The 12,996-nt window shown below is 50.5% G+C and overlaps 1 protein-coding gene across 2 annotated transcripts in view; it reads right to left on the reverse strand.

The window, feature by feature from the left end:
- SLCO2B1 (solute carrier organic anion transporter family member 2B1) overlaps positions 1 to 12,996 on the reverse strand; it is a 52,639-nt gene that overhangs the window by 19,841 nt on the left and 19,802 nt on the right. For both annotated transcript variants that reach the window (XM_080574358.1, XM_080574359.1), the window contains exons 3-7: positions 11,143 to 11,280; positions 10,840 to 11,002; positions 9,207 to 9,434; positions 7,937 to 8,035; positions 6,012 to 6,142 (exon numbers count right to left, since the gene is read on the reverse strand). In XM_080574358.1, coding sequence (XP_080430484.1) covers positions 6,012 to 6,142; positions 7,937 to 8,035; positions 9,207 to 9,434; positions 10,840 to 11,002; positions 11,143 to 11,280 — 759 coding nt within the window. The remainder of the gene's footprint in view (positions 1 to 6,011; positions 6,143 to 7,936; positions 8,036 to 9,206; positions 9,435 to 10,839; positions 11,003 to 11,142; positions 11,281 to 12,996) is intronic.

Below are 12,996 nucleotides of genomic sequence, written 5' to 3' on the forward strand. Positions count from 1 at the left end.
GCTTTTGCTGGTGCTCTGGGGGCTTTAACAGGGAAACCTCAGAGCACCAAAGCCCCGTGGCACTGAGGACAAAGCTTTCTGACAAACCCTTTGATTTCCCCACCCCAGCTCTTTAACCATTCTCCAACAGGCAGTAACACAAAAAGGAGCAAACTTCTAAGAGTTCCCTGTGGGATATTTTCCTTTTTGGCTTTCCGTGTGCCCTGGGAGCGCGCCAGGTCACTGCTGGATCAATGTGGGAGGGTTCGAATAAACCAGGACAATTTGTCCCAAGACAGAAACTGAAGGTTATTTTCACTTCCTCTCCCCAGAACTGTTGCACAACGTCCCTGCTGCACAGAAGGGGCGAGTCACTGCCACCCCAACACATGGGACCTGGGAAGTTCACACGGAGTCCGAGGCCACCGCCAGGCAGAGCTGTCGGCTCTCTGCACCCTGCAGGTACCCTCGGCGGGCTGGGGAGCTCCCAGCCAGCAGGACAGGAGGCTGCTCCTTGCAGGTCTGGGCTCACCTGTACAATCCCCTGGCGTGGCCCAGAGCAGCACCAGTGCCCACAGGGCATCTTCGGGGCGGTGCTGGCTGTGTTCTACCTGTGGGAGCGTCTCCTCATCACGGACCTTCTGCTTCAGGACTTGAGGGCAGACGTTCCCAAACCTCAACAAGCAATGTCATCCCAAGCTCTTGCAGGTATATGTAGCCAGGACACATTTTCAAGGTTTCTCCATGCACTCCCTGCTGCTGCCACCATGCAGCAGGTGCTTTTTGGGATGAAACAAGTTGATGCAGTCTGCAGGCTGCTGTCCTGGATCTGCCAGCTCCATTCCCCGTGGCGTGAGGTGCTGCCTAGATGGATGGGTTTATCCATGGGAGACAGGGGTGACTTCCTAACCCTCTGCTCCGCCACAGAGGTCTCCAGATTGCGGCTGCACGTCCATCTTGGTGCTCCCTTCTGTACCCAAGCATCTCCTCAAAATATCTGGGGGTAATTCAAAGCAAAACCTGGAGAGATGATCAACAGGGGACTCATCTGCCCTAGAGAAAGAGTCAAAATCCCAGGAGATGCACTTTGGGGGCCACCACAGAGCCATTGTGTTGCTGCACGCCCTGAGCACTCCTACATTTCACATCCCTTCAGCCCCACAATGAAATGTCCCCCAAAATCTGCTTCTCCATTCTGCAAAGGACTGAATCCATTGGCCATTTCCATCCTCTCCAACCTGTCTTACAGGAGATGGACTTGCTGGCAGCAGGACGGTGCCTCCACCCACCTCTAGCAGGAGAACACAAGTGGTGGGTCCTGAGCAGAAACCACGGAGCACAGTGAAGCTGTCTGTGGAGCTGAGCAGCTCATAAACATAAATGCACTGGATTTGCTGAGTTAGATGGAGTTTGCACGGATGTACACTGAGTGGTCTTCAGCTGTACCGTGAGGTTCCCTTTGGTGGCTTTCCTGTGACGTAGAGGCGTGGTTCTTTTCATGTTTGTGCTTCCTTTCAGCCTTGTTTTTGCACTTCTCCAAGCCAAAGCACCACACGTGAAGCCTTGATGAAGAAGGACCCAACACGAAAGAGATGTCAACCCATTCATCTCTTCTGGTTTGCATCCCCATGTCCCCAGCTGGATGGGCAACCTTGGGTTAGGGTGGATGGATCTCGGCAGCCTGTTCTCCCTCTTCAACAGCACCAGTGTTTAAATAAATACAGGGAACCCACCAGGTCTAGTCTCTCTGTGCAGCACCATATGGGAAAACAAGAGTTAAACTGGAGAACGCGAAAACTTGGAAACTAAACACAACATTGCTAAATAGGAGAAGAGAACAGAGCATCCCAGAGGGATGGACTGAGCTGCTGTGAGGTGCCAGTGGCTTCCTTAGTGGTTCAGTGCAGAATCCCCAGCTATTTTCAGCAATCCCCTTAGCACAGTAAGAAGACTTGTCATACTTCATCTTCAGAGGAGAAGGCAGATGGGAATTGTGCATACAGAAGGGGCTGGTATACCAAGCAGGAAAACCTAGGCAACTAGAGGGCTGCAATAACAGAAACCAAACCTAACTCTGTGCAAAGAGCGTAGCCATGTACTTTAGGGCTGAAAAATAGGAATTTCAGCTGCACTTCTGGAAATGAGGACAACAACAAATAGCTCAGGTCCATCTCCACAGGAACGTATGGTGCAGCCATGGAACACACAAGGATGCAAGTTCCTGGAACTGTGTTCTCGGAGGTCTGGGGGTGAGCACTGGTGTAATGGGCTATTATCTGATGGGGACTGAGTGACAGTAAACCAGAACTGCCAGGGCTTGGACACAACAGGGATGTGTTGACCTGCTTCCCATAAAATCATCCACGAAGCCATTTGCATTTAATGTGTGCTGGCATTGCAGGGGAGGCTTTGCCAGGGCGGCCGGGCAGCGCCAGCCACCCCCTTCTCACGGTGCCTGGGAGATGGTTGGCTTTGCATGATGGCTTTGGAGCCACAAAACGAAACCCAAACAGGCAGATAATGGAGTGTGCAAGACAGGTCTTGCACGCCAGATGTACTGAACAAGGGTAATGCCTCTGCTTTTGTTCGGGGTGCTCCATATGGCACTTTTCCCTCATCGAACCCAGGTATAGATGATAGAGCAGTGAGCAAACTGGCCGCACAGGAAAATACTCAAAGGCTGTAGTTCCCCACAGTCCAGGACAAAACCCTGAGAAATGGTTCAGGATCATGGAGACAGCATTAAACTGGAATTATTAGGAAAAAACTGGTTTTGACTGGAAGCAGTTTGTCCAATAAAAGCCTGTTCCTCTCATCCTCCACCCGAGATCCTGACAACTTTATAGCTTTGCTGTGATTGTCCTCAAGTCGTGTTATTCAGGATGTTTTGGTGCTAGAAACTTGCTGACGAGTTTCAAAGCAGAGGAACAAAAATGTTCGGAGTCTGGAGTGATTGATTTGTGAGAAAAGGTCAAAAGAGTGGTCCGGAGTGATTGATTTATGAGAAAAGATCAAGAGAGGGGTATAGAGTGGTTGATTTATGAGAGAAAAGATCAAAAGACTGAACTCTGTTCACATTAAGTGCAAAACGTGTTCATGTGAAGTGCAAAAGTCATTGCAGGAACTTCAAAGAAAGAAGCTGTAAAGTAAAGCCAAAGCTGAAATGTGGTTGTAGAATAAATAATATAGATCTTTCTTGGCTGATGGGAAGAGACAAATAAACCTCCAAAAAGACAGAGTTATCCAGTTTGCTGGATGATGCCCACTGAGGAGGACAGAGACCTTGGTTTGGAGAGACCACCAAGAGCTGAGCTGAGATACAACGAGTGAGCCAGGAGAAAGAAAGGAAAATGAAGGTGGGGTGGGAATCAGAGAAGAGAATTAGCACTTTCAGCAGCGAGAAGGACAGAGCCATGGGCCAGCCTTTGCTACGGTGATCTTGCTTGGTGGGCTCTGCCATGGGGAAAGGTACCGGCAGCTTGTTCCCAGGCAGTTCCATCATCTACAGCGACGTGCACAGTCTGCAGGCAGCAAGCGGTGCAAGGACAGCCTGGCCGGGGGTTTGAGGTTCCTTTCTGGCCTCTGAGAAATGAAGCCCACAGCAGGTGGTGCAGAAACCCTTGGGCTTCACCTTTGGCAGAGCAGAGCTGCGCTTTTCCCGTGTTTTATCACGGCTGCCGTGCCTGGATGCATTGGGTGTGGGTGAGATATTGTGCCGGGGCTTTGCAAACATGGGGAAAAGTCCAAGCTGATGCCTTCAAATGCTTGCAAGTCCCACGCAACTGGCAAAGCTGCTCCAGTTGGGGCAGACAAAGGCAAACCTGGGGTCAATGCTTTATTAGCATCAAGCTTTGCCTGGAGACACACGTTTCCTTCCCGTGACAAATTTCTTCCCATCTCTGCCCATCCTTCCTGCAGCACATCCCCGGCTGATGCTCTGTTGTAGGGGAAGTGTCTCTCTAATGAGCTCAATGATGAGTGTAGTAATTGGGTGGCCTTAGAAATGCTGCTGCCTCCAGCTCACTGGAGAGGAAAGGTGGCTGCCCTTTGTGACAAAAAAGTGATCGTGTTTTACCTTTAGCTGAACATTGATTTACTGCAGGGGCAAGCAAGTGAAAACAATATTATTACTTTTTTCTGCAATAACTCCAGAAAATCTCCCACGCAAATGCAGAATTCCTACAGAGCTCTGAATGCTTCCACAGCAGATAGAGGTTCTACCCACAACAGCTTCTGGGAAAGTTTCTAAAAAGGCTTTTTTTTAAAGCAGAACCCTTTGCTGCTGCTGGCAGTGCTGAGACCCCGATGGGATGGGCACGAGCCCAGCTGCTGGGTTCACCAGGTCCTGGCATCTCCCACCCTGCAAGGGGGAGGCAGAACTTTGCCATCACTTGGAGTATTTCTTTATATTTTTAAACTCTAAGCAGTTTCCAAAGGCTTTCTGGGTGAAATGGTAGAATGAGGAGAAATTCAAGTAAAACCTGGGCTGCAAAGAGATAAATGGATGCTCAGCCATGTGGGAGCATCCCTTACAGTTAGCAGCCAGTAGAGTGAGAGGATGTCCTGCTGGTTTTGTTGTTCTTTTTGTTTGTTGTTTGTTTTTTTATATCACTATCCAGACAATCTCTGGAAAACTCTGAAAAACTGATCACACTGATCAGAGTGCAGCACTTGTAAAAGTACAGTTGGTTTAGTATGAAGCACGTTATTTTCCCTCAAGAGCCATCCATGAAATTAATATTCTCAGCAGCCCTAATAAAGAACCTTTCTGCCAATAAGGAGTGCACCCATATTGCACACCGAGCAGGTTTTGCTAATATAGATCATCCGTAATGATTTTAAAGTGAACCAAGCTTCACAAGGATAAATCAGGCCCGTTGCATTCAGTGTCACCCTCATCCTGCAAAGGATGATTTTCCACCCCGTTACCTCGCAGGACTGCGGCTGTTAGAGGAACCTGACCGCGTGTAAAACCCAGGGGTGGATCGCCGTATTCCCCAGAAGTGCAAACGGTACAACAGGTTGCACTGTACAAAGTAGGTGAACCTTAAATCTTTATAAGAATCGCTCATCACCACAGAAATTTCAGAGAAATGAGGAATTATTGTGCACCAGGCAGAGCATGTACTTGTTTAGACAAGAAAGTTTGACAGTGTTCCAAAACAAAAGATATGTGAAAGGCAATTAAACAGGCTGGAGCATGGCCAAGACATCGAGAGGAACACAGTTGCACCAGCTAAGCGCATCCAAGGAACTCCAATAACCAACAGCATTCAAAGCCTCCCCGCAAAGGGAAGGCTTCTTCTCTAGAAGAAACTATTTGTTTTGAATTATTCTCCACAACATGCCATTTGCCAGAAAGCCAGGACCCGCAGCCAGCAAAGCGCTTGGGAAGCTCACGAGCCATTTCACGTGCTGGCGCAAGCCCTAACACACTCAGCAGGGCTCCAAAGAGATCAAGACCCTGGTAGAAAACACAGAGGTGATGGGCAAAGCTGGATGGTGGAGCCCCATGGACAAGTGAGTGTTGAAAAGGGTTGTGGTTTGTTTTGTTTTGTTTTGTTTTTTTTTTGCAGTAGAAATGAAACAAACTACCCACCAGCCTCAGTATTTCAAACACCCCCAGGCACAACCCACTTCTAAGGAAAGGCTGGTGATGCACCATTCATATTTCCTATGAAATGGGGCTGATATCCTCCTCAGGCACATGTGATCCTCCTGAAGGGAAACAAGGGCCAGCAGTGCAGCAGCTGCCACCAGCTCCCAAACGAGACAAGGCAGAAGGAGCAGGACCATTGCTTCCCCAGGGAAGTGGGGAGTCCCATCTCCATGTGGGCCAGGAGAAGGCAGGACGTCCATCTGCATTGGGTTTGCCTGGTGCTGAACATTCCTACGCTTCTGTGCTATTTTGGTGTGCCACCGTGCAATTATCACATCCCAGAGGTGAGACCAAAGCACAGCTCACAGCTGACTTTGAGGAACGCCGTATTTGAGTGCAACGCCACAAGGGCAACCCGCAGCACCTCTCCTACCTCTTTTGGCATTTCCCGTGGGAAGAAGAAGTAGGGCACTGCAGACACGGCCACAAGACTGGCTGCCACTAGGAAGCCAAGCCACCAGGCGCCGACCCACCGCGGGTCCCTGTTCGTGAGCTGGACCTCGTCTGCAACACAAATGGACAGAACAGCATTTAGTCAAGGATGACCAGAGGGACCCCAAAGGGATGGTGCTGGGTGGCCCCAGACATGCAAGACATCCGTGTGCTCCACAGCAGTGGCTCCCAACCTGAGGATCATCAGTTTTGGGGCCTGAGCAGCATTTGCACCTGGGCCACGGCATGCTGCTAAATCTCAGTGCATTTTTCAGTGTCACCAGGGTGTCTAAAACCTCACTCAGCCCTTTGGATGGGAGTAACTGGGACAAGGATGTCGTAGAGCTTCCCACTTCTTCACCCTTCAGAGGCTGATATATATGATTCTAGAGGATCTAGATGAAGTCCATCCTGGCTTCCTGCTCTCAGCTCAACAGGAGAAGGAATCCCACTCCCTGCTGCTGCATGTGGCCTGGGGAGAGCTCGTCCATCATCTCGGCAGAGATACGGCATACAGCTGTGGTGGTGGGCTTGCAGTGAAAAAACATGGCACGGTCCCAGTCAACTTTGTAAGGGTGGCAAGGGGTAAGTGAAAGATCATGCCTTATAGTAAGTTTGCTTTCCCTAGCACAGATCTCCTTAGTGCATCTGGGGTTCATGGCCAGGAGTCTTCACTTGTCTGGACTACAGAGACCTCTCTGAGGTTCACCAGCCAGTGAGGAGGATGTATTACTGCAGTAATAAGCTTGGAGGTTTTCTGATAGGAGGAGGCATTGTAAACCACGTTCTTACTTTGTAAACATCATAAAAATATAAGATCATAAAAATATACAGTGACAAAGTCCAGGTGAAAAAACCTCTGGTGAAATCCATGAGCAGGAATGAGCTTGAGGCTCCAAGAAGGAGCCAAAGCTTCACCTGCAGCACCAGCACCCACTGCTCATCCACCCCCTGCGCTGGTGCTCTGGTCACCACCCAAAGGAGCCTGTCAGTTGTTTTCCTCACGTGAGGATATGCTGTATAATGTGTATCTGCTCTGATAATAGCTGGGAAAGATCCACTTGTGCTCCAGACCAGCTTTCAAGAGCAGCCAAAAAAGGAGATGACTACAAAATGTCTTGGTAACATGGTTGAGGGAGAGATAAAGCTTGTAAAGGAAATCCCTTTCATGCTCCTCTCCTGAACTACCTGGCTTTTCCCTTTTACTTATTATCACCTTCCTCCCATCCTACCTTTCCCTTTGCTTTTTCCCATCTGAGTCCTGGTACCCATTGTCCACTCCTTGCCTCTTATTTCTCCCCTTCATCTTTCTCTTCCATGTTTCTCTGGTTTTTACTTGTCCTCCACATCCCCCCTCCTCCCCAGTGCTGGTTGGAGGCAAGATGCTCCCACTGTTCTTTCTGGCATATGGCATAAGAATTGTAGAAGAGTGGAAATGAGGTCTGCTCTAAAAGCACAGTGAAAATGAGCATCCCCCTAACCAGACCTGGCAGCAACCCAGGGCTGAGAAATCCTTTTGGGTCCCTTCCAACTCGGGATATTCCATGATTCTATGACTCTATGACCCTCAGGTCTGAAGGAGGAGAAAGCAATGATTAAATACAGGATTCCAGCAACCCAGGTTGGATGGGAAGGACACACACATCTGGGGCATCCACCCCAGATTTGATGAGACCAGTTCCAGAGCATCCCTGGGTGCTGGAAGCGATTTACCAGGTGAGACAACAAGCAAAGAGAGCCAGAATATGCTCTATGGGTTGCACCCTCAGCCCTTGGGGGTCAGGATGCCCAGCGAGGGGCTGGACTGCTGCTGGTTCACGCAGCACGGAGGGTGATGGACGGCTCTCCAGAGGTGCCTACACTCACCTTCGGTGACTTTGTCGATGTCGACGTAAAAACGCAGCATGGCAGAGCCCAGCATGAAGGCCACCCCCGGCCCAATGACAGTCACGGAGAACAAGATGCCTGTAGAGATCGGAGCAGAGAGGGGCTCAGCCACACATGAAGGGACCACGGGGGACACGAGGTGGCTCAAGGCAGTACCAGGGTCCACAACACCTGCCTCCAGTGCGGGCTGTTTCCCCACCAGCTTTCTGATCTGTCTCCTGTGGGGACCTATCCTATCTATGGCAATAACAACCCTGTGCTTCCTGGGCTCCCTTTGCAGGAAAGGTTTTGCAAAACTCAGGTTTTTCCTGCTACTTTTCTCCAGCCTCTTAGAAAAGCTGAAATACACCCAGAAACAAGATGTGCCCCTTGACATAATAAATCTGGGAAACACAAAGTTGCTCAAGGAACTCATCATGCTGTCTGAATCACTTTCTTCAGTATCACAGTTTACTGACTCTTCATTACAGGGGAACGGAGATAAAAGTTATCAGCAAACTCTCCTGTGTGAATTACTGATGAAGATATCAAACACGTTGAGGATTCCACTCCTATCTGACAGATGATCTGTTTAAATATGCTGAAAAGGTCTCCAGCGCGTACTGGAGCAAAATTTGATGTGGTACTTCCACTTTCTTGATGGTAATGACATGCTTTTGAGCCACCCTTGCTGGTCCGTCCAGTTCAAAAGGCTGTCACAGATAGCAGCTGGAAAAGAGCTCGAAGGACCTACAAGGGCCATCTCATCCATCCCGCTGCTCTGGAAAATCCCTCGCAGGCTGCCCAAGCTGTTCTCCAGCACCCTGTACGCTGAAGGATGCTTGCCCACCTCCCAGATGGTCGATCCTCCTGCTTTAGCTTCCTACCATTTACCCCATCCCTAAACAAAGTTTTAATTTCTGCATCTTAAGCCTACAGCTGCCTTCTGTGAACACAGGGAGGAGATTATTTCATTTCTCCTTGTTGAAGCCTTTTCATTGGACACGGTTGTTGTGTCTCTCTCTGGCTTTCACTCGCAGGCCAAAAATCCCAGTAATCCCAAACTCTCCCCTAAATCACATTTCCCAGCACTGGTGTCTGCAGTCTGTCCAAGCTTGGAGCAAATCCACTAATTTGGAGAAACCTTCCCGGTGCTGGATAGAGCAGAAGGGCTAGAGCAAGCTCTCATTAGTGCAAACGAGTGCTATCTGGCCTTGCTACAGAGGGCTAATTCTGGTTTCCCCTCTTTCTCCAACGTTCCCCGCCTTACCCAAATAGAGGGGGGAGTTCTGCTCGCTGGCAAAGTCATCGATGTAGGAGATCCCAAAGGGCTGGATGGGGACGCCGCCGATGCCCAGCAGTGCCTGGGCGATGAACATGACGAGGAGAACCTCGTGGTTCTCCCTGGCGGTGTGGGGGGCACATCCAGTGTCGCTGAGGTTCCCCTGGGACTCCGGCCCCTCAGGCTGGCACAGGTCGGTGGTGTTGCTGAACATGCCTGCGGGGACAAGGGGAGCAGGTTTAAGAGGCTCTGTCAGGAGAGAGCAGGTTTTCTGGAGAGAGCAGCAAGCACGTGGATGTGCACGCAACAGATGTCGGGTGGGAAACGTCGGTGAAAGGAAATCCCAAACCAAATAGACACCTATGGACAGGGAACTGGGTAGGGTCATGATGAAAGGGCACCAATGCAAAGGTTACTCTGCAGATGTTCGCAGCGAGACAGATGTGCGTGCCATGGAAAGCTACCTCCACTGAAAAAGCAGAGCAGAGATCGCTTCCAGGTTCTCTGATGGATATCACAATAAAGTGAGGAAAACTGCAGGTTTTGTGACTCACTGCTCAGGAAATGAGAACTCATTTTACCCAGAAATGGATTACAAAACTGCCTGAGTGATAGAACTGATTAGGAATCCTGTAGCATCCCTATCTCCCTTAAATACCCAAGGGGAAGTGTTTATAGCAGGATTTCCATGGTTATACCCCAAATCACTTGTAACTCTGAGTGCTTGACACAGGGCCACCTGCACGAGCTGCTCCTAGAATACATGGCTAATTGTTTCCAAACTGTCGTTAGCATCTGACCCCATTGGCATCTGAGAATTATTCACCTATTAAATCTTCCTTTCTTGGCCATAGCTGAGCAAAGCAGCTGCTCTCTCTCTGACGAGCCAGAGAAAAGCCATTTATTGGAGGCTTCTAAAGGATTTGCTGGAGCTGCATGGCAGGATTTGGGGAGTAACATGAGAGATGTTCCCTCCCTCCCTCCCTCCCTCCCTTCTTTCTCTCCTTCTTATCTCTTCACCTTTCAGGAATAACATCCCAAATCCACCCTGCCCCTGTTCTCCATGAGCAACATCTACCTGTGTGTCTCCCATGAGAGGCTGATTTTTGGAGGGGGTCTAAAACTTCAAAGCTCAAGGAGATCTCAGGTGCACAGGGCAGCCAGGGGAGATGCCCCAAAGCAGGAGGGGGTGGCTGTGGGATTGCTGCTCCCTGCTGAAGACAGTGGCCCTTCACCCCTCCGCTGCCCCTCTGGGTCAAGTTGGGCTCCTTGCACACCTCTTCTGATTCCTTCCTGTAAAAGGCTTCGGGTGATAACGTTCACCACACCTTACTGAGGTCATGGAAATGAAAATAAGGAAGAAGCTGACATGAGTGAGGTCGGCTTGGCACAACTCGTGGGAGATGAAAGCCCTGAAGTCTTGGGAAAACCGTCCTGCTACCCAGAGCTTGCCTGCAGCACGGAGGTGCAAAAGACAAGGGGAACCAGAGGCCTGTTTAATTCTTGGAAAATTAAAACTCCTTGACATTAAACCTGCAGCTGGCAGCTCCTGACACCTCAAGAGAAGATCATTTCCATTATCTGTCCCAAAAGGCATAAAATAAGTTCCTAGAGTACCTACTGGCAACGGACTGGTCGTACTCGTAGGGCCCTGTGATGAAGTGAGGGAGCGACATGAGGAACCCGGCCAAGGAGACCAGGATGGCGCCGCAGCCGATGAAGCGAGGCCTGTGCACTCGGCTCCCGAAGTAACTGATGAAGACGATCAGCAGCGTGTTCCCAACCTGCAGCGGGACACAAGTCAGAAATGCTCAGAACATTTCTGGTTTGAGGGACACAGACCTCAGAAATGCTGGGCGAGGGAATGACAGGAGGGCAGGGAGAGCGTCTGCTGGGTGGACAGGGGAAACAAGCTGGTTTTCACCTCGTTGAAGGAAGCGAGCAGCCCTGATGTCTGGCTGGAGAGGCCGTATCGTCTCTCGATGGTGGAGATGGAGCTCTTCAGGTAGCCGGAGACCAGGAGCTGGGAGAGCTGCAGGAGCCCATGGCAGAAAACAAAGAACTGCCAAGACAAAAAGAGAGCACCCAGCACAATTACTGCAAGCTGCAACACCCTCACAAATACGTTTCCATTCAAGAAGGTCAGCGGTGTCCTGGCTTGTGTCAGGAGTAGTGCAGCGAGCAGGAGCAGGGAGGTGCTCGTCCCCCTGGGCTCTGCTCTGGTGAGGCCGCACCTCGAGTGCCGGGTTCAGCTTTGGGCCCCTCGCTACCAGAAGGACATCGAGGCCCTGGAGCGTGTCCAGAGAAGGGCTCCGAAGCTGGGGAAGGGCCTGGGACACAAGTCCTGTGAGGAGCGGCTGAGGGACCTGGGGGGGTTTGGGCTGGAGAAGAGGAGGCTCAGGGCAGGCCTTATTGCTCTCTGCAACTGCCTGAAAGGAAGGGGTGGGGAGCTGGGGGTCGGCCTCTGCTCACAGGTAACCAGGGATAGGACCAGAGGGAACGGCCTCAAGTTGTGCCAGGGGAGGTTCGGGCTGGAAATGAGGAGACATTTCTGCTCAGCAAGAGCGGTCAGGCGTTGGGACGGGTTGCCCAGGGAGGTGGTGGGGTCCCCGTCCCTGGGGGTGTTCAAGGCAAGGCTGGACGTGGTGCTTGGGGACATGGTTTGGTGGGGGACAGTGGTGGTAGGGGGGTGGTTGGGCCAGGTGATCCTGGAGGGCTTTTCCAACCCTAATGATTCTGTGATTCTATGATCCCTTACACAAAAGCATGGTTATGGAATACAAACTTTTTGAATACTAGCCGCGCTCCTGCCAGTGGTGGTCATCTGAAATTAGGTCACACCATTAAGTAGCTTTCTGCCAAAAGTGACATCAGGGTTAGTGCTTGTAAGGAGAGTGTAGTTTCTTCAGCAGAAAACGGCTTTGGATAAACAAATCATTTCACTTAGGCTGCTGCTAGTTTGTGTTGACCTTGATCTGAGATCCAGCAGCAGCAGTGGAAGGTTGCACAACCTCCCCGCTCCCGTCCAGCCCGACCTCGGCAGCCGCCCTGTATTGGCAGATCTGCTGGGACAGGAACAAGCCCTTCCAAACACAGCAACAAACAGCATCTCTAGAGAAAGTTAGGAGAAGGTCAGGGAGGAAAATTCTGATTTCTGTTTCCTTTTCTTTTTTTTTTTTACTTTAGCTCTTGCAAAGATCTGGAAGCAAAGATGTTATCTTGTACTGGAAAATGTGAGAGTTCTTCACTTCCAGAAGGAAAACTTATCAAAGACTGTCAGCTCCCAGAAAAAAAAAAAAGAAAAAAAAACCTGACCTAATCTCCTCCATTGTTAGGGACATATTTGTGCACGCTTAAGTTAACGTGTGGCTCGAGCCACACAGCCTGAGGGCATCATCCATCATCCTGCTCCTCGTGCAGAAGCATTTCTCAAGCACTGAATGAGCTGGCCCAGGAGGTATGGAGACCCCTTGCCCTTCATCCACATCTCTGCAAAGTTCTCAGCAAGGGAAGGGAGATGACAAGCATTCTCCTTCCCCGCTGCCACATGGCTCACCACAGGCATCCTTCCCCATCCTCCAAACGAGTTAAAATAAGCTCACCAACCCAAACTGTCGCAATGCCCTAAGGAGACGGATTGCTCACCCCCCTGCAGGACAGCCTGAGTGTCCCTGATCCTTACAGACCTGCTGCCCTGGCCTTGGACACTCTGCAATGCCACAGGGTACTGCTTTTGGCAAACGTTTTCCCAGCTGTTGTGCATTGCTCTGGCTCTGCT

The sequence above is a fragment of the Anser brachyrhynchus genome (genome assembly GCF_964034855.1).
Source record: "Anser brachyrhynchus genome assembly, chromosome: 1".
Classification (NCBI taxonomy): Eukaryota; Metazoa; Chordata; class Aves; order Anseriformes; family Anatidae; genus Anser; species Anser brachyrhynchus.